This window comes from Sphaeramia orbicularis, chromosome 14 (genome assembly GCF_902148855.1).
Source record: "Sphaeramia orbicularis chromosome 14, fSphaOr1.1, whole genome shotgun sequence".
Lineage (NCBI taxonomy): Eukaryota > Metazoa > Chordata > Actinopteri > Kurtiformes > Apogonidae > Sphaeramia > Sphaeramia orbicularis.
The window spans coordinates 50,043,442-50,065,465 of NC_043970.1; the positions used below are offsets into that span (position 1 = coordinate 50,043,442).

Sequence of the window (22,024 nt, forward strand, 5' to 3'; positions counted from 1 at the left end):
TTCTGTGAAAAAAGAAACAAAATTCTTTTAAAAAACTGAAATTTTATGGTTATTCACAGTTACAGTTTTTTTCGTGCTATTTTACATTTGACATGTAAAATCACTGTCTGTTTTTGTCATTTCATTGATATTTTCCTGTATCTTAAAAATACAGGAAAAATCTGTAAAATAGACAGTGAAAATTCTGTTAAATTACACTTTTTTTTTTTTTTTTTTACAATGTTCTTATGGGCTGATGGGAAATAAATAAGACTGAAAAATGACGACTTATTAAAAAAAAAAAGTTGTATTAATAGGTGTGATTTAACAAACACAAGCCTTTAAACGATTTAATATCTGATCAATAACCTGCAACATTTAGACTGTTTTCATTGCAATTTACCACTTTTTTACCGTTCTGTTTTTTTTTTTTTTTTTTTTCCAGGAATGAAGTTTCAGCAACAAAAAATATTTCAACACTGAAAATATTTCCGCTCTCATGTCAACATATGGATAATGTGTTTTTATGGTGATGTGTGTGTGGTTCCATCCTCCTTTTCAGGGACAGAGGGAGGGAGGACAGGGCCGTAAAGGCGGTCACGTGACCTGCGCTTTTAACTGATGGAGAGAGAGAGAGCGAAAGAGAGAGAGAGAGAGAGAGAGAGAGAGGACAGGTGTGTGTCCAGGTGAGTCCAGGTCCAGAGGCTCAGTGTACCTGTAGACCAGGTGAGACAGAGGACAGGCTGGATCCGCAGTATGCTGAGGGCCCCCCCTCACCTGGAAACATGTACGTGAGTTACCTGCAGCTGGACAAGGACCCCGCCATGTACCCGCACCAGACCCCGGTGAGCCGACACCCAGGCCTCAGCCTCAGCCCGCAGAACTTCGCGGTGCCCGCCCCGCCGCAGTACACGGACTTCCCCGGCTACCACCACCACCATCACCACCACCACGGCCTCAACAACGACCCGGTGGCCCAGCAGTCGGGCCCGGGCGCCGGCGGCTGGAGCACGGCTTACCCGCCTCCTCCTCCGCCGCCCTCACGGGACGAGTGGTCCGCGCACTACGGCCACCCCGCCGCCGCAGCTGCAGCAGCGGCAGCCGCGGCCGCAGCAGCCGGGGGGCCTCCGCCGGCCTCCACGGTGCCCGGAGCGGTGGGACCCACCCTGGGCTTCAGCCCTCCGGAGTTCCCCGGGCAGCCTCCGGCGCTGCTGCCCTCCTCCCTGAACGCGTCTGGGGGTCAGCTGTCCCCCGGATCTCCGCAGAGGAGGAACCCGTACGACTGGATACGACGGTCCTCCGCACCGCCCCTCAACCCCAGTAAGAGCCGCAACAGCACACACCAGAGCCGGCCATCACTGTCCGGTCAGCCGCTGCACATGGAGCTCATTGACCTCCGTAGTGTCAGTGTTAGCTTTTATTATTGATGTTCATTTTCCTATTGATTCTGAGGCAGAAGGAGAACAAACTACAGAAGAGGATAAGGGCTACTGGAAAATACAAATGAAGGTCCAATTTATATTTTTATGTTATTATTATTATTATTATTATTATTATTATTATGAGGAAAAGGGAAGAATTCTGAAATTAAAGGCAGAATTCTGGGGAAAAAGGCAGAATTCTGACTTTTTTTCTCAGAATAAAAATTTAAAAAAAATATTAGACCTTAATTTTATAGTTTTTTTTTTTTTTTCAGTGGCTCTAATCCTCTTCTATAACAGACTGTCACTGACATTTTAATATGAGGCCGAGTCAGAGGAGCTGATACTCAAATGTTAGACCTGATACAGGATCAGGTCCACGCAGACCACATGTGGGGCAATGTAGGCCATGTCATCAGAGACTTGCATATAACGTTTAATTTATATAAATGTAAAGACAAGATAAAGACAATACAATCTCTACACAAAAAAAAATAAATACAAACAGAAATATGTAAAATAACCACAATAATAATAATCAACAGACATATAGGCCTGGGCATGAGTCTCCTATTTCTTCTTTTTTTTTGCCGAAAATAAAAACAGTAAAATTAAATAAGAATCCACATTGAACTGATGTGATCATAAATGACCCACTATAACCACAAACTGAACAAATGACTGAATCAAATAAATAAAATGAACAACCAAACAAAAATAAACAAAATAATCGATAAATTTGGCTTTTTTTTTTCGTCTGGTGATTTTAATAGTAGTCGGTAGAGATATGAAGTTTTTTTCTTTTCTTGTAATTATTTTTTTTTATTATTTAAGTTTGACAGATGCATTACTAACTAAGCCTCAAAGAATAAAAGAGTCATGAAGTTGTGTCTGTATCACGTTTCAAGACCAATTTACGTTTTTAAGAGAAAACAACTTCAAGCAGATTAAATATGTTTATCCACGTATGTTGTAAATTTTAAAATGCATTTTAGGAAAAAACTGCAAAGAAAACGTCCATTTTCGTTTGCGTCCAAATTATTTCATGATAATATTCGGTTCGCTGCAAATGAATCCAATAACTGAGTTTTTTTTAGGAATTTTGTTACTAAAACTTGATCATTTTCGGAAAGAGAATAAGAATAAATACATTTTTAAAAAGAACAAGGACACGTTTTTATGACGAACGTCCCGGATTTACCTCAAATTGTAAGTAAAATAGCATACAGATTAAACTAAAATAGGAAAAATGAACATTTATAATATCGATAAAGAGTAAAAATGAACATTAATTTCAATAGTAAAGGTAACAGAAAACTTTTCATAACCCTGATAATGATACTACTTGTAATAATAATAATAATAATAATAATAATAATAATAATAATAACAGTCCTTCTGTCTTAATTTCTTATGGATGTATGATAATATTAACCGATTAACCGATCGTGGGACTGTTCTGATTTGTCGTAAGTGGGAGTTGTCTCGTGTCACGTCCGTGTCGCCCCCTCCTCGTGGAGATCAAACGTGTGAAGTGGGTTTGAAGCCGTTGTGATGTTAATGGGACTCTTCTTGTCTCTGGGCGGAGAAAACACGACGAGTCACACTTTGAAGTGTGAAGTGGGACTTTTTCCTGCGTGACTCTATTTATGAGGTCTTTACATGTCACAAATTACAGGAAAAAACACAGAACATACCATACGATGATATTAAACAAGACAAAAAGTAACTGTAACTGATATATTTTATCATTAAATCACAGGTTTGTAACAATGTTCCAATGATAATCTACATTTTATTTTAGAAGCCTTGTATTCCTACATATTTAGATCTTTTTTTTTTTTTTTTTTTTTTTTAACCTCGTGGTCCTGTTTGATGTGTTTTATATTAGAAAACAGGATTACTTCTGCAAAAACAGGACCCATACATTGTTAAAAAATAAAAAAAAAAATAAAAAAAGTTACACACACTTAATTTCTCTGTGTTAAGACAGCAGAGACTTTGAACAATCTGAAATCTGTAATATATTGGATTATTTATTAAATTAAAAGATAACACAATCACAAATTAAACTTATTAAACTTATTTTCACTTTCTCTTTTATGTTTTAGAAAGATGTAAAAAAAATGGTTAACTGGGCATTACACTGAAAATTCAAATAAAACCATGTTATTTTTCTTTTTTATTCATTAACATCCTACCGTCTGAGGAAAAAACAGAAAAGAAAAGGCTGTATTTTATTTTTTTTTTAAATGTCACACGCCAATTCTTTACATAATACCATACACAGATTTTTTTTTTTTTTTCACAGAAAAATTCAGAACTTTATTAATGGTTTATATTTTCCAAATTAGCAAATAAGTTAGCTTTTTACACATTTTAATCATATTCTTTTGTGTATATATGTAATTATTTATCCCACAGTTAAATATGTACATTAGACTTCATTCAGTGTATAATGGAGCTCCATTTATTCTTCCTATTTCTTCAGTTTTTATGTTTTATTGATCATGAATGTTTAACGTTTTGGAGAAAAGTATTTGGAAATAGGGTTGAACCTTGGAAAGGTTGAATCGGAAACAACTGAACTTCGCTCTTGGTTTGAAAAAAAGAATTACCGTGACCTGGATGACTGGGAATCTACACAAAAAATAGGATTGAACTTGTGCAAATATTACAAAATGCACTTTATAACTTAAAATATCAAACTTGTCCGCATAAAGGGAATAAAACTGTGAGAAACTGGCTTATTATATAAGATTGTTGTTTATCTGATGACAAGAATATGATCATAAGAAAACCAAAACAGCTGAAATAATCTTTTACTGTTAGGATTTTAGTCTCTGGAAGATTAAGAAATCCAAAAAAATGAATGAATATCTCCATTACTTCAGTTTTCCTCTCTTTACGTAGCAGCAGAGTTTTTACTTGTCAGTTTTAGATTTAGGAAGAAGCGGAATATTAATCCATCGTACGGTTTCTGCTCTGGCTGCTGGTTATTTATTCTGTTAAACGACTTCCTGTATTTCATCAGTAAAAGTGTTCAGTCATTGGACCCTGACAGTCAGAGCAAACAGATTGACAAAGCAATGCAGTATTTATGTGCGCGATGATTCAACAGCGACTCAACGCAACATTTATCACAATTTTATGAACAGTTGTGGTCAAAGGTTTGGCAGTTATAGAGTTTCTGAGGTCAACTGAAGAACAGTTACAAGCACTGGATACATTTCAAAGACTTTTTTTTGGCAAATAAATCACAGTTTGTGTCAAAACTATATGCCATGACTATATGAAAGACAAATAAAGCAAAAGCAGGAGTTGAAATATCACCTTAAAGCTGAAATAATCTGTCTGTTATGTCATTTTTATCCCGATACATCTTTTACATTGACTTCATTTCCACTTTGTGTTTTTGTATTACATAGTTTCTGTCTCTTTATGCCTCTTATACTTTATTTCATTACATTTAAACTCCATTTTTATCTCATCTTTCAGATTGTTTTCATCCTGTTTTAACCCATAAAGACCCAAACATCCACCAGTGACCAAAACCATCTACTGATCTAAAATGTTTAATACCTGTTTATCCATTAATCCTATCAATACATGTAAATAATTGGTGTAAAGTGCAGTTCGTCATCTTTTCATGGTCATCATTTGGATGTTCAGAGGCTCTGTATTTACCATGGAGCCACCGTCATCTTCTACAACACAGGTGTCAAACATGCGGCCCGGGGGCCAAATCCGGCCCGCCAAAGGTTCCAATCTGGCCCGCGGGATGAATTTACAAAGTGCAAAATGCAAATATTACCCTGAAGATATTAACACTCAAGGGCATTAAACTCAAAAATGACAGCATAATGACCTAGAAATAATGAGTCCAAATGTTGTTCTTGGTTTAATGTGAGAAAAATCATGATATTTTGCCTCTAAATACCGGCAACACCAATTTTTTCTCTTTGATTTATTGCAAAGAACATTAAATTCTGATATCCTTTAATAATAAAATGTCAATAACCTGAACGAATATGAACAACCTGAAATGTCTAAAGAAAAATAAGTGTAATTTTAACAATATTCTGCCTGTTTAGTGTCTTTGTAGATCTGATATGTAATGCACATGTATAAATCAAAAGTTGAGGCATAATATTGATCAAATTGTACTTATATTTCTTCAGAAATTTCAGTTTTTTTCAGTTATTCACATCTATTTTGTTTTGGATAGAAATAGTTTCATCATTTAATGTTATTTTTTGCACTAAAAAAATTGGAGTTGTCATTATGTATAGGCTATTATGCTATTATTTTACTGCTCTGGCCCACTGGAGATCAAATTTGGCTGAATGTGGCCCCTGAACTAAAATGAGTTTGACGCCCCTGTTCTACAACATTGATTCATCAGTAAAACCCATGGAGTTGGATCAATAACAGTGGATGGACACACTAGTTTTTATGTTCAGTTAGTGATATATTTTGCTGAAAAAGTCACTTTTTCCGGAGTTTTTTCTGTTTTAAATATCATAACCCTCAACTTTAATCTGAATGAACATCTACATGATCAGTAAATTATAGGAAAAAACCTGATTTATTCTGAAACCCCCCCCCCCCCCATAAAATATAGAGGATAAGATAAGATAAGATAAGATAAGATAAGATAAGATAAGATAAGGCTTTATTGATCCCACCATGGGGAAATTTCATAGTTAACAGCAGCAACATACAACACAGAAGTCCAAAGAAAAAGACAGGTAAAAAAAATAAACACACACAAGTGAGAAATAAAATATAAAAGAAAATGAGAAATTTGGTTTTTATATAAATATTCATACAAATAGAGAAGTAGAATTAAACAGTGATAAATAGTGATAGTGATAAATTGCTTAAGAAAGGTTAAATAGCAAAAAATCATTTGTGAATTGCTGTAAAAGTAGGACCGGGTCTATACTGGTTAATTTGTGTCTTGTTACATCACACGTTACCTTTCTTTTCTTTTACAATATTTTCATCTTGTTGCGTTTTTGTGTTTTATACGACATCACGTCATGTTTGTCGTACAAAATACAGACCCATCGATTCACATAGAGATTGTCATGTTATTCTTCCATCCATGTTGGTTGAAATCAGTCCTAATGAACTGAAAGACTAAAACACTGCAAAATCTAAAAAAAAACCAACTATATTTTCCCCCAAATGCATGACAATTAAAGCCTTTGAGGGGTAGAAAGTATAGATATTTTTGTTAAAAAATGCAGGTTGTAATTTTGGACATGATGTTTATGAATATACTTATAGATTGATAGATTGAATTTTATTTTAACCTTTATTTAACCAAGGGGAAAAGTTCCCTTGAGATTAACAGACACTTTTACAAAGCAGTCCTGGTCAATATAGACAGCAGCAAATAAAAAACACAGCTACAAGATTACACCATTAAAACGCAAATAACTCACACAGTTGACAATAAATGGTAAAAATAACATTTATGAGCAGATTAAGAAAAGAAAGTATCTGGTAAAGAAATCAGAAATAGATGAAAACTGGTTAAATTACTGCATTTGGACGTTCACTGCAATTCAGCACAATGATAATTATAGAAAGTAACTATATTTTTCCCTTTTCACTTTGCGAGAAATTATTTAGGGGGAGTTTGCAAAACTCTGCATGATGAAGTTAACATGACTTTTATGCAGCTGCATTAAGTAACATCTCTTTTAAATATGTTTTGGGGAAATATTTTTTAAATTTACTCGCACTGCAAACCAAAGCTGCATGAGAAAAAAATCTGCATATTTGATGCAAATACTTGTTTTTTTTCCTGTTGATTGAAAACTCACATGTACAGAACGATCTGTGGATGTGTAACCATTGAATTTAAGACATTTCCACTACTCTACCTGATTCTAAACACAGTCAACACATTAAAAAGTGACACAAACAAATAGAAATACATGTCAGAGAAGCAAACATTTGAACTAAAATAAACTGTTTCCAGGAAAATGTTTAGAATCAGAGTAAGGTGAAAATCAGTGCAATCCTCAGTGAAATAATCACAACCTATGCAGCTTGTTCTTTAATATTACCTTGTACATGTCCTATACTGACTGTATATGGCCTTATAGGTTGTATATATTGCTTATCAGTAGTAGAGAGTTAACTTTTTGTACATTTTAGTAGTATTTGTATATTTAATATTTTATCTTTGTAGTTTTTGTACATTGTCAGTATTTTTCAGTATTTTATGAGATTTTTTTATGGTCTTTTTGCACTTTAAGTGTTTTTGCTGCTAAACAGAAACAGCTGCTAAACTGGTTTTCATTGTTCCTGATCAGTGGTCGCTTTGCCATTGACCCTCAAATTGCGCGAATATAACTTTTGCATAAAAATTTGCCTGATGGAAAAATGACAATTTCGCCCAAACTCTCATTTTTTGAAAAATGTGTGTACTTGCAAGAGGTGGTTTTTCAGACGTAGCGAAATTGGTATATCGTGCAAAACTGCAATGGAAAGATCTTTTTGCACAACTAGAGTCATGTGAACAAAAAAAACAAAAAACAAAAAACGGATGTTGACGGACGTTACAGGTGAAGAAGAGTTTTAAAACAAACATGGTGCGGTATTCGTGGACACAAGAGGAAACTGAATCAATTTTTAATTCAGTATGGAATAGATGGGTAACATAATAATAATAACAATAATAATAATAATAATAATAATAATAATGATAATAATAATAGTAATAATAATGAATATATCTGTAAATCAACTTGATATTTACATTCGTCGCCATGTTTATGAAATGACTTCTCGTGACATCTCGTAATAATAAACAAATCATCGCATTTGTGATTTAATGAAAAAAAAAACGATATTACACACTTCTGTTTTTTTGTCATTTAGTAAATATCGGTAAACTTTTGCGCATATGTCCAATGGAAAAGTGACTAGGGACAATAAAGATTCTATTCTATTCTATTCTATTCTATTCTATTCTATTCTATTCTATTCTATTCTATTCTATTCAATTCTATCCTAAAATCAAATTTGCATCATGTTGGAAAGAAAAACAGGCATGTTTCATGATGTTTAGGCCATGTTTTTAGTTGAAGAACGTTAATGAGATAATGAGTGGTCCGTGGCAGGTGGATGAACAGGTGATGGGCTGTGACGGTGTTTGACACAAACTGTGCATTTTAATGGTAATCTGTACATAGAAACCAGAGGCAGACACACTCTGCTTTCTGATTTACACTCCTTCATTAGTGTCGGCCACGTTATCTGCCTCTGGAGAGTCAAACTGTTGGTTTTTACTTTCTGACAAATGAGGCAGAAAGTGCTCAGCTCGCACAGATGTTGGTCCCAAACTAAAATGTTTGAGTTGGAATTGCGCTCGCTGACTGATTATGGAGCAGACGGAGAGCTGAGTGTTTAAAGAAGACATCACTTACCGATCGGTTGTGTGTTTAGTGTTAATACTGAATCAGAGCGTGCACATCTAAGACAGATGAAGGCCTTTAATTCACCTTAAAGAAGTCACACATCTACATCTTTATCACAAAATGGCAGCTTTTTGTCTTTCCAAGGAGCAGATTTAGAGTTTTCAACATGGACGACAAACTTTCTACCATTTTTACCCCGCCCCCTGAAGAGGAGGCCAGGGGTATTGTTTTTGGTTTGTTTGCTTGTTTGTTAACACTTTAGCAGCAAAACTCTAGGCTGAATTCATACCAAATTGGGTTTATAGATTGCCAATGACCCAGAATGATGACATGATGACATTTTACAAAAAGTAGGTCAAAGTTAAAATTTTTAAATTAATTTTTACTATTTTTTTTTCCCATTTACTTATAATGGGTGAAATTTCAAATGTCTATAAAAACATCAATTTTGTTTCAATTTACTTCAAACTTGGTACATATATAGAAGCCATTGTTACACGTCACTGACATAAAGCTAAGGCATATGTATTTTTTCACATTTTGGGTACCTTTTTTTAAAAAAAAAATTTCCCACCCTTTACCTAACATTGTGGTACTCCACCATTATAAAGTATAAGGAAAATCAGTCAAATAAAAGCATTCATAAATTCATCATTTCTAATCAACTCATTCTGGGAAAAAGGTAAGATAAGATATATTTTATTGTCCCCGGAGGGAAATTTGTTATGGGCAATAATGCAAGGGGGCTGCAACGCGATACAGAAAATACAGTACAAACAAGAAGATATCTCAGTGCAGATATATGACATTAATAAATAACACTAACCATACCATGACATGGCATACTGAAGCATGGGACAGTATACAGCACAGATAAATAAATAAATAAAACTATTGCAAAACCCTAAATTCATACCAAAATATGTAACAACATTGCAAGAGTTAAAAGCCAAAGTGATTAAAAATATTATCAATAAAAGATGAGACACCACCATCAATAAAAAGGGATGAAATGTGATAAAAATAAATAAATAGTAACCAGCCATTTTCACAAAGTAAGCAGTCGAGATTTATTAAGATAAGAAGAAGACTGAGAAGGGAATGTACTTGTTTTAATAAATGAATGCCATTGAGGAACTGATTAACATAGTCATGATGACATCAGCTGGATCGATGCTAAAATAAGCTAATACGTGCGAGGGGCGGGGTTTGTTGTGCCTAGAACCACTTGTTGAGACTTTTTGTGGGTGTTTTATATGTAAGATTTCTGATTGGTTTATACAGCTGTATTAGAAAATGTGTGACATGTGGGTGATACCAATGAAAATATGGGTTAACTAAAACTCCCAGGATGCATTTCATCTACAGGCATCCAATCGCAGAGCATTAAGTCGTGTTAGCTGCATGCTAACTCCAGGTGGAACTGACGAATCAGAACAGAGAACTGAAAACACAATCTGCACATTAAAGCTATTTCAGTTTGTGCAGAAGTTACTAAAACAATGTTCTAATGGGTTTGTGTTTATTCCCGTTGATGTTAACAATAAACCAACTCTCCAGTAGCAGTTAATCCACCTTCTACTGTCCACTATATTGCACATACAGAACCTTTGACCTAATCTGGAGTCAGATGTTGCAAACATAACATTACATGAGCTCCATAAAGATAACTGTATCATTAAAAAAAAAAAGGTTTGAAATATCACCTGTGACAGAGATTCGGGATCAGAAAAACTCACTGCTGCTTTTAAAGTTAAGTTTTTTTGTGATAGAATATGTCAAACTGATTGTGTATGTTATAGTTATAGACAAGTGGGAAAATACTTATGTGGATTTTCCTCTTTTCTCCACCACATATTTTACATCGAACTCATGTGAAACAAGTTGGTTCCTTGATAAATTCTGCTGAAGACCTTATACTAACAAGAGCTGAAAGTTAATACATTGCTCCACTAAAACAAAGCAACTTTTCAGCCATTTTGGTCTAAAACAGTCCTCAACAAATGGTGCCAGGCACAACAAACCCCACCCCTCGCACGTATTGTATCTTATTTTGGCATCGATCCAGCTGATGTCATCATGTCTATGCATGTGCTGATGTCAGCATATCAATTGCCTCTATATATGTGCCAAGTGTGAAGTAAATTGAAAACAAAATTGATGATTTTACAGACATTTGAAATTTCGCCCATTATAAGTAAATGGGAAAAAAAAAGATTGAAAAAGTTCATTAAAATTTTTGAACTTTGACCTACTTTTCCCAAAATGTAATGACATCAATTCTGGGTCACTGGCAATCTATAAACCTAATTTGGTATGAATTCAAGGAATAGTTTTGCTGCTACAGACATTTGAAATTTTGCCCATTATAAGTAAATGAGGAATACAAAAGATTTTAAAAATTCATAAAAATTTTGAACTTTGACCTAATTTTCCCAAAATGTAATCAAATCTATTCTGGGCCACTGGCAATCTATAAACACAATTTGGTATGAATTCAACCAACAGTTTTGTGGCTACAGTGTTAACAAACGAAAAACCAAACAAACTAAACCAATACCAATACCCCTTGCCTTCCCTCCGGGGGGGCGGGGTAAAAATAACCACGGTATTGTCTTTTTCCTCTAATCTCTGTGTTCTCGTATTGATAAGATGTAAAAGCTAAGGGTTTCCATGGTAACATCAGCATTTGTCAGCTGTCAATTTTGCACAATGTTTCAGTGAACGCTGGGGTTCATCTCTTTGCTTCCGTACTCTTCAGTAGTGTTTTTAATTCTTCACAACTCTGATTAGTTTCTTCTGCCTGGCAACATGAGCTGGAGGGCAGAAAAGAAACAAAGATAAAGATCCAGAGGGGTTTCTATGTCAGTAACGCTGAGGAGATGCATAAAAGTTAATGATTACAAAGAAGAGAATGCTTTGCTGCAAGTTTCTCCTAGTGGCCACATGTGGTACTGCACAAAAAGACTCAGTTTTATTCCATTAAGGTTTTCTTGTTTGTGAAAACGTTTAGAAAAGTGTTTTATGTGTGTAAATACAGCCTGTATGAATACCAAATGGGTGCTTCTCCTAAAAGCAGGACAGAGGGGCTAAAAATTCAAACAAGATGTAGACTAATATTATGAAGCAAGTTTGGAAGCACTTTGGATCTATTTTAAAAATAAATATTTACTGAGATAAAATAAACTATTTTTCAGATAAAACACGTTTTTATTTGGGGCTACTATTTTTTCGAATATAATTTTTTTTTTTCCAACAGGTACATTTTGGGAATTGAAGTAAATATGCAAGGCAGAGTGTTTCACAAAAATGACCGCTGTTGCAAAATCACTCTCAATTTATATGCATTTAAATGGGCAGGTTCCGCATGTAACACGAGTGGACACAATGGGTTGCATAGCAAAACTGGAATGAGACTGAGATTCAAGAAAAACCCACATGTCTTGATTAGAAAAACCACTAGGATTTGTCAAATTTAACACTGTCTTTATTTATAGCGCTATATAAGACCATTTACAGCCATGTTTTCAAGATCAAATGCACTGACACCTAGGTAGCTTTTCATGTCCCAATTTGGGTCCTATTTTTGGCTGAAATATTTTATTAAAAATTCCTTAATTTTGGGATGGCTCAGAGCAAGAGTATAATTTTTTGGGCATGTATCTAAGATCATCATTAGGTACATCCTGGGGGGATATATGTTTAAATTTCTCTTTTATTATTGAGTCTAAAAAGCTGTTAAATGCAGATACCAAAATGAACCCAGTTTCATGGAAAGACCTGAATATATACAGATTATGAAAAAAAAAAAAAGATTATGGGCTGCAGCTACTTTTAAAATAGCTCATGGAAACTATTTTGATTATTGATTCTTAGTTGATAAATGAAGTGATTTCATAAGGTGTGACTGTATTTACCTATGAATTTAATGAGAACAGAAGTTTATTTGCATGAGCAGGAAAGTCTTATGTGCGTCACTTTTAAGCTCTTTTTTTTAATTAATTCAACTCATCGTTTGGAGCTTTTCATCCTCAACAAAAAATGTATATCAGCCTCCATATGGACAAGCATTCAATCAATCAAATCAAGTGTTTACATGGTTTTTCTATAGAATATATATCTTCAGTTAAGGTGTTTCATTCCATTTGGTCAATTTTTTCCATCATTAATCAATGGAAAGACCAATAATGTTCATTTGATCCAATCACTCCTCGCATTTCTGAAGATATTCGGGATTTTCATCATCCTCTCAAGGCTCAAAGTACATTGTAAAACGTCCCCTTTGAGGTACTGTTTACGGTTACATGTCCACAAACATTTCAGACATATTTATTACTATGAACCTGCACTAAAATGTAAAACAAACCTCTATGTTGTGTGTTTAGTTCTAGTGTACGCTCTGTTTAGTGAAAGTTCTTTAACACCTTAGTCATTCTGCTACACATACAGATACAGATAGGGCTCAGTTATGCAAATCCACCGCTGCAGGTTTCTATTTGAATACTGGAGTTCTACTGAGGACACATTATATGACTTTATAACGCATCATATAATATACAAGCATACTCAGAGACACTTTTACATACTAACAGAAGGTGTGATTTCTGAGCTCAGACGCAGATGTTTCATTAGTTTGTACAAGGATTCAATACCTGGGATTAAACCCGATTAAATGCCGCTGAGCAAGGCACTCACATTGTAAACCTGGATAAATTGAGTTTACTTGAAAAAAAAAAAAAAAAGAGAAAAGTGGTTGCCTTAAAAAAATTAAGTAATGATTAATGAACTTTTTAAGTACATTTAACTTACTTTTAACTAAGGTTTTAAGTTAAATGTACTCAAAAAGTTCTTTAACCCTTTCATGCATGAATTATGAGAATCTTAATCAAGATTTTTTTGACTGAGTGTTTTTATTCCTATTTAGGCATGAAAAAAACAATGCAGTTGAATTTTTTTTATGAATCTATTTTTCACAGAGTTACAAAAATGTCCACTCAGCTGGACAGCATGCATTTGATTTTTGAAGCAAAGAAACATATTTTTAAAACCCATCATCATAAAGTGATATACTGTGTGAAAACTATGAAATATATGTATTTTTTAATGCAGCTAATCTCATGTTTTCACACATTTTATCACATTCTAATATTAGTTGTGGAGATAATACGCAAAAAAAACAAAAAACTTTTTGTTTGAAAAAATTAGCTGTTGATTTACACTCAAACATGTTAGCGCAGATCAGGTTTATCAAGAACAGCAAAGTTACAGTCATGATCTGAATGTCAGTGTAGATGATGCATGAGTGTCCACTGTGTCGGCTGATATCCTCCTGAGACCCAGGAAAGTGAACATTTTTGGCTTTTTTTTTTTTTTTAATTAAACAGTCATCTTGATTGGAAACTGCATAATGGAACAGTTTTTTCAGATACATTTTTAAAATTATTTTCATTTATTTATTTTTTAATGGAATGTCCTTCGCAATGAACAGCATTTTTTTTAGTGAAACTGTCAAACTTTTTTCCCGTACAGAGGACAAAAATGCATTGCTGAGTCTCAGGAGGACATGGAACTAAAACAACTAAACCCATGAATATAGAAGAAAAGAGAACAGCTGGAGAATAGGTGTCCGCTGTAGTGACCACTATGCGTGAAAGGGTTAATCATGACTTAATTGTTTGAAGTCAACCACTTTTCTCAATTTTTTAAAGTAAACTCAACTTATCAACTTACAGTTTCCCCCACTGAGAAAAGTAGCAAGTCAGCGAGCGGACACCTAGCTAAGAGAAAATGTCCTTGGAACAGGGCGATGGAACTGGTGGACAATAAAACGAAACACTCCTCTCATGGTTAAAACAAACAATCGTTGATCGCTGACAACTTTTTGATTCATATCTTATATGATGAGCACCGAAACTCCTAAAGCAGCTACTGTTTAACCGAAAGCACTGAGACTGGCATGTCCAGACACACATGGGCAAGTGATAATTTACATAGTCGAAAGAAAAAGAGGTGTGGTCATAACTAAAACTTATTAATTTAAATCCATTTAACTTAAATTTACTCACATTCGACTATATGTACAAATGACTTGACTATATTTAATATTTTGTCGTAATGTCATCAAACTTATATTTTTAAGTATATTCTAATACATTTTTTTTTTAAACTATATTCGACATCTGGGTTTACAGTGTATCTGAGCTGATTCAACTAAAACACTGTTAGCCCTTTTCCACCAACATGGCACTGCTGTTGTTCTGATGCATGAACGTTCTGACCAAAAAAACTCTCAAAAGACTTGTAGGTTTGTGTTTGGTCTAAATTTCTGTAGTTCTACAGGCTGCATACAAATGAAAACATTTCTCCATGCAGAAGAACAGAAACATGAAGAAAAAAACTGAATAAATACAATGTTTTGGGGTGATTTAGTATCCGCTGACTTTCAGGAAAAGAGTAAACAGACTAGTGCGTCACTTCAACAGAAAAATAAATAATTAACAAACTAAAACTGACTTAAGGAAACAAGAAATAGTTGTCAGAAAGTGACATGCATGTGGTAATAAGTTATTATCATTGTGCACTGTTCTCCATTAATGAACTATCCTGGATTAGAATGGGTCTCAAAACTAGTCTTCACATAATCACCTTACTGGAGTTATTTGAGCAAACAGATGAAACCAACAAGAACATCACATTTCACTATCTGCGTTTTCCACTGTTTTAGATTCGACTGGTCTTTAAGTCTTATTTTCCCCTTATCTTCTCCCATAGTTCAGTTACAGACATTAACTCATAAAGACCCAGTGCTTCTTTAAATCCCAAATGAATTTTCCTCTACATTTAACCTTTCTAAAGTGATTTATCACCATTTGTTGCAATATTATATTCTTTATTTTGCTTTTTTTTTTAGTGAAAATCAGGTATTTTCTTGCATTTAATTTACTGATTATATAGATGTTCATAAAAGCTCAGATTAAAGTTGAGGGTTATTATATCAGACACAGAGAAGAATGAAGAAAAAGTTACTTTTTCAGCAAAGATATCAATAAGTGAATGTAAAACCAAGTGTCTCCAAACACTGTCATGTTTCAAACTCCATGGATTTTAGCAGCGAATCAGTGTTACAGAAGATTAAAGCCTCTGAACGTCCAAATGGGTCATACCTGATGACCATGAAAAGATGACAAACTGTATTTTGCACCAATTATGTACATGTATTGGTAGGATTAATGGATCAACATGTATTAACTCTTTAAACCCTAAGCCTAAAATGGTCCATCTGGACTTTTTTTTCTTATTTTGACTACAAAAAGGTTAGAAAATATGTTGTGACTGAGTCCTTTTGCCCATTTTTCTAGAGCACTTTCAAAGAGAATTTTCAAAATCTAGCTGTCATTTACAATTCACTATATGTTATAATTCTGCTAAAACAGCTTATTCTTAAGTTTCTAGTACAGGTGTATGTGAAATTACTGTAATGACCCAATAAAGTCAACCAAGTGCAACAGCTCAGGTTTCAGAACCCTTTGGAATTTTTCCAATTGCTCAAACAGTGAAAAAGTTACAGCCATCCAAAATGTATATGCGCAGGGTGTGTCAGCGGTGACACGTCAGGTTTTAAAGAGTTAAACATTTTACATCAGTTGATTATTTTGGTGAACAGTGAATATTTGGATTTTTATGGGTTAATATCATGGTTCTGGTTCCACTTGGTCTTCTCCTACATTATTTGCTCCTGACATTTTGAGTAATTTCTTTCTGCATTAAAATTGTGTCCTGTCATTTTTGGTCTGAAAACACCATTAAAGTGAGGAGTTCACTGCTCTGTGAGTCATGTTGCAGTGCAGACAGTGTCCTGCAGGGGGCAGCAGACTGCAAACAACTTAATCTGCTGAGCTTTTACTTGTTTTTGTTTCACAGATGGGAAAACGCGAACTAAAGACAAATATCGTGTAGTTTACACCGATCATCAGCGTCTAGAGCTGGAGAAGGAGTTTCACTACAGTAAATACATCACCATCAGGAGGAAGGCGGAGCTTGCCACGGCACTCAGCCTATCAGAGAGACAGGTACGTACGACAACACAAACACATGCAATGACCTGGAACCAAGGTTATTATTGTTAATGAAAACGAACAAAATGACGAAAACTAAAATTGAAAAAACATGTTCGTTAACTGAAATGAATAAAAACTCGAATTAAAAGAAAAAAACCATAACTAACTGAAACTATATTGCGTGCTTACAAAACTAACTAAAACAAACACAAAAAAAAATGGATAAAATTCCTTTAGTTTTCGTCTTTGCCAATGTCGATATAGGATAGAACATGCGAAAATTTTGTGTAAGATCAGCGGTATAAGAGAGGTATAGAAGTTGGGAGGCCAACGGTGAAAGTATGGAAAGTTTCAGTTTCGGTTTCACGTAAGTGACGTTGTGTATGGATCGCACTCCCACATACATTACCCCCTCCAACCTGCTACAGGGAATGTATCCATGGTACTGTACATACGTTTGTGTCTGTGCTCAGTCAATGAGCCACCCTAACCCCACCCCCAAATAAAGTGTCCAAGGTAACCTCACTAATTTCTTTGAATAGGTTGACGAAGAAGACAAAATATATGAAAAAACTGAAACTGATACCAAAACTAAACTAAACTAAACTAAAACTAAGCATTCAGAAAAAAATGACAACTAATAAAAACTAGCAAACCTGCTCTAAAAACTAATTAAAACTAACTGAATTAGAGAAAAAAAAAAGTCAAAACTAAACTATAATAAAAAATCCAAAACTATTAAAACTTTGCCTGGAATGCCGCTTATAGAATGACCACATTCACCAAGGCTCCGTTCAGACAGCAGGTCTTAATGCACAATTCGGATTTTTTTTTTGGTGAAATCTGATTTTTTTTGTGTGCTCGTTCATATTACACGTTAAATACGACTTCTATCAGTTTTAAGTATGAACTGAATGCGACACTGAAGTGACCCGTGTGCGCAAAAGAGGTTCTGACGTAATATGTGACCATGCAGGCAAGCACTGTGTTTACGGAAGTAAGTACATTTTTCCCGCCGCTTCTTCTCCTGGGATGCAGAATTGTGATGTTTGTCGCATTTCAATGATCAAAAAAAAAATCAGATAAACGTGACCTGGCCATTCAGACTGAAGTCGCATTGCAAAATATCGGTTAAGTACCGAATTTAGGACCACACATGAAAGTGGATCTGAAAAAATCGGATTTGTGCTGTTCAAACTGTCTTTAACAGATCGGATATAGGTCACATATGGGCAAAAAAAATCGGATTTTGGCCACATTTGCCTGCAGTCTGAATGTAGCTTAATAGAATGTAGTCTAATTCAATGTGTGAATCATTGCTAAAGTATATTTCATGTAAGAGAAGCAGTAACAGAAATGTAAAGGTTGAAGGTGTCATATTAAAGCTGAAGGAGGAAAAAAATCTGAAAATACATTCTCTCCTCCTCTATCTCTTTCCTCTGCTCGACAAATAGGCTGAGTTTAAAGATGTATTAAGTGGAAAAAGTACAAAGTATAATACTGTTACATGTTGCTTTTCTGATTGGCTATAATTTTCCATCACTGTCTCTATTTACTAAAGTCTGGAAACCTAGTCAAAAAACCACTGAAATGTAAAATTATGTAATTTTGCTGTAATTACACTATAAAAGAAAATTGCACATTGAAGCTTTAAGGTCCACTGATTGATTGATGATGTGATATACTACAAAGCCAGTCTGTTGAAGTTAAAGTGAAAGCTTGAGTTGTGTTTTAGATTGTAATTAAGCATGTTTGTCTTCAGTTAGATCATATGTTATCAGTGGGAATACATTCAGGTGGGATACAAATATGCACAAGGACTAATGTACAGTAGGGAAATGTAAAAGACATGAGCAGTGACAAACAAATCCTCAAAATGGTGTCACTGCTTACTTTACATTTACCTTTTTATTGATGCCAGTTTAGTCATTTTTCTCCATTTTTTTTTTTTTTTTTTCATTTATATTACAACAGAAGCAATGACTAGTCACATTGTGTAATGATGTCCTCAGTTAACAATAATGGAACATATATGCAGGTTTAATATGTTTGATTAGTTCTAATATATTTGCAACATTAAATATGAAATATTGCAACATAGTAAATGTCAAATAACTGTGAAACTATGAATTAATAAATAATCAGCTGTTTTTTTTTTCTTCTCTGAATGTTCTCATACTGTAAATGTAGATTTTACATCCATCAATATAATGTTTTACATTTAGTTGGATGCTGGAAGTTTTCAGACAGTGTTCGTGGTCGTCTCTGGTGAAAGAGTCCAAGCTCTGACGTAAATAGATGGAACCGAAAAACTTAAAATAATCAGTATTTACATGGACATTTGTATTTTGTCGTTATCATGAAGTCATTTTGAATTTTGTTGATACTACTCAAGTTTTAGGAGCATCTTTGGATTTGTGTACAGCACAAAGGAACGTCTCATTTGGGCTTTTACTGCAGTTTGTATCATTAATTAATAAGGCGGCATGATTTGGTGAAAAAAAAAGGTTGCATTTTTTGACACTTTGCAATTTTAATCAAAGTCAACCTGCTTGGTTTTCAAAAAAAATGCATAAATTACTTGTTATTTCTAAGTGTGTATGTTATTTTGTCCAACTCAACTCCCAACTCAATTATACAAACTTGATGAAATGCAAAAATACAAAATTTTACAAAAAAAAAAAAAAAAGACTGAAGCTATAATCTGTGCAGAGATGTATGTTATCTGTATTTCTGATCAGGAGGAGAAACACTCACTTTCAAACATAGTCAAATATTTGAATATGAACAAGTCACAAAAATTCTCATCAAATCACAACATTATGACACTAAAGAAAATTTTGAGAAAATCATGCTAAATTTGGGGATAAAAACCACAATATCACAATAATGAAGAAATATTTTGAGGAAAAAATAGATTACATTAAATGAACAGAGTAATAGTTTGAGAAAAAGTCACAATATTACAAGAACAAAGTAGCTGAAGAACAAACAACATCAGAGGAAAAGTGAAAACAAACTTTTTTAAATGAGGTTTTCATGAATGTATGTAAACAGGATCATTTGCTTTTGTTGTGAGTCATGGAAACAGCTTCATATGAGTATTTTCTTTTTCAGAATAAAGTAAAAAACTGGAGCATTTTTTCAAGTGCTCTTTAGATCCTGACCCAGAAACAATAATATTGAGTACTTCAGAAAAATGAACAGACTAAACCTCTTCCAATAACAACTACTGTCATGCTGCCTGAAATTGTAGCTTCAGGAAATGTCAGAAATTGTACATTTGGAAAGGGTTCACTTTATTTTGAAGGATAAATTATAGAAGTTTGAAAGGATTTGGACATGATTTGAGGCCTCTCTCAATAATGGGTGAGGAGGGGCCGCTTAGAGGGTGCTGGGATGGAGTGAGCTGGGTGGGAGGGGTGTGGCAGTAGGGTGGGGATGTTGTTTTATTTGTCTGGTTGATTTGTGACTGTTTTTTTGTTGTTTTTTTTCCTGTAGTTTAGGCACTGTCACTAAAACACGGGAGGCAACAGAAAGGAAAGAAATGTCTAAAAGAATGACTCTAGTGCTCTATTGTACTCTTAATAAAAATATTTGAAAACAAAAACTGGAACATTTTGTGATAATGTTCCTGATTTCTATTTTTTATTTTTAAAATTTTTTTTAGTTTGGTTTAGTTTATTTCGAATCTGCAACAAGACAAAGTAATCTTACTTAATCCTTCGAAATAAAACCGGTTGTAAGAAGTCATGGAAAAAAAAACAACAAAAAAAACCCAGCTTATACATACACATGACTTCATTTGCATATTCGAAAAGGAATGGGAGGAAGTATAACTTATTAATCCCACCCCTGTTCCACACAACATATATTGACATGTGTATACTGTTAGAACTGATGTCTGTTATCTAGTGAAGACAAGTTTATTTTATTTTATTTCTTTTTCCAACTTTATTGAAAACATTTGCGTATAGAATACATAAATTTTGAAACAAGCAAACAAGATGTCAAAAAGGAAAAAAACATTTGAGCAAATAAGTTTAAGAAAATACTGCATAGATTTAAAGACACAAAGCATAATATACAAATAATAGTATAAAAAGTAAATAAATAAATAAATAAAAATAACAGATTTAACAAAAATAAATAAACAAATCCAACAGAGAGTTCAGTCAGTATTAAAGAATTGTTTCTAAATAGCCAGGGTGTTAGAGCTTTTTTTTATTATAGATAAATTCTAAAGATTTAATGTATTTTTCAAATTCCAATAGGAAGATTTTAAAATTTGGGTGTGTTTTGGTATATTTATTTTATGTATATGAAATTTTCCAAATAAAATGAACAAATTGACAACAAATTCTATATTGTGAATGTGGTGTTTAAAATATGTAATTACATTTTGGGATGTTATGGTTATCTTTTCATTACTTTTAGATATGATATATTTTTCAATCTTGGACCAGAAATTAGAAGAATGTTCACACATGAAGAATAAATGTAGAGTAGTTTAAGAGCAAGAATGACAAAAATTACATATTTCTTCCACTAGGCAAGTTTATTTTGTATCGCACAATTCATACTCATGACTCATACACATGACATTTCAAAGTGCAAATGTTGAATGAATCAATAATCGATGATCCTTTGTTGTTTCTCATCCAGGTGAAGATCTGGTTTCAGAACCGTCGAGCCAAAGAGCGAAAGATCAACAAGAAGAAGCAGCAGCAGCCGGCCTCGTCCACCACGACGCCCACGCCGCCCGGCACCAACACCACCGGAGGAGGAGGAGGAGGTGGAGGCGGTATCCATGGCAACGGTGGCAGCAGCGTGGCCATGGTGACGAGTAGCAGCGGTAGCAACGGCCTGGTTTCTCCTTCGTCTCTGCCTTTAAACATCAAAGAGGAGTACTGAGGAGGCTTTTGATTGGACGCTGAAGTCGGCGTCGGACTAAAGAACTGGAGGACGTTGATGTCCCCTCGCTCCATCGCTAAAGTTTCAGTTCCAGCTCATTGCAGAAGAAGTCCAGTCTGTTGTAATGTTGAAGTGCAGCAGATATTTCTTGCTGTCAGATGAAAATCATCTGTCCATGATGTTTTTAAAAAAAAAAAAACTGTAGTCAAACTTC

At 34.3% G+C, this 22,024-nt stretch overlaps 1 protein-coding gene across 1 annotated transcript; it reads left to right on the plus strand.

Annotated features, from left to right (window-relative positions):
- Window positions 1-725: 725 nt before the first annotated feature.
- Window positions 726-21,810, plus strand: cdx1b (caudal type homeobox 1 b). The gene is made up of 3 exons (XM_030153798.1): window positions 726-1,299; window positions 16,760-16,908; window positions 21,562-21,810. Exons 1-3 carry the CDS (start codon window positions 765-767, stop codon window positions 21,808-21,810), a joined length of 933 nt encoding a protein of 310 aa, XP_030009658.1. The 5' UTR covers window positions 726-764.
- The last annotated feature ends 214 nt before the right edge of the window (window positions 21,811-22,024 follow it).

Bases quoted from the DNA above. Each gene is read 5' to 3' on its own strand.
- cdx1b (XM_030153798.1), top strand. From the start codon at position 765: ATGTACGTGAGTTACCTGCAGCTGGACAAGGACCCCGCCATGTACCCG. The intron at 1,300-16,759 runs GTAAGAGCCGCA...TTTGTTTCACAG, and splicing joins CGCACCGCCCCTCAACCCCA to ATGGGAAAACGCGAACTAAA. The intron at 16,909-21,561 runs GTACGTACGACA...TTTCTCATCCAG, and splicing joins TCAGCCTATCAGAGAGACAG to GTGAAGATCTGGTTTCAGAA.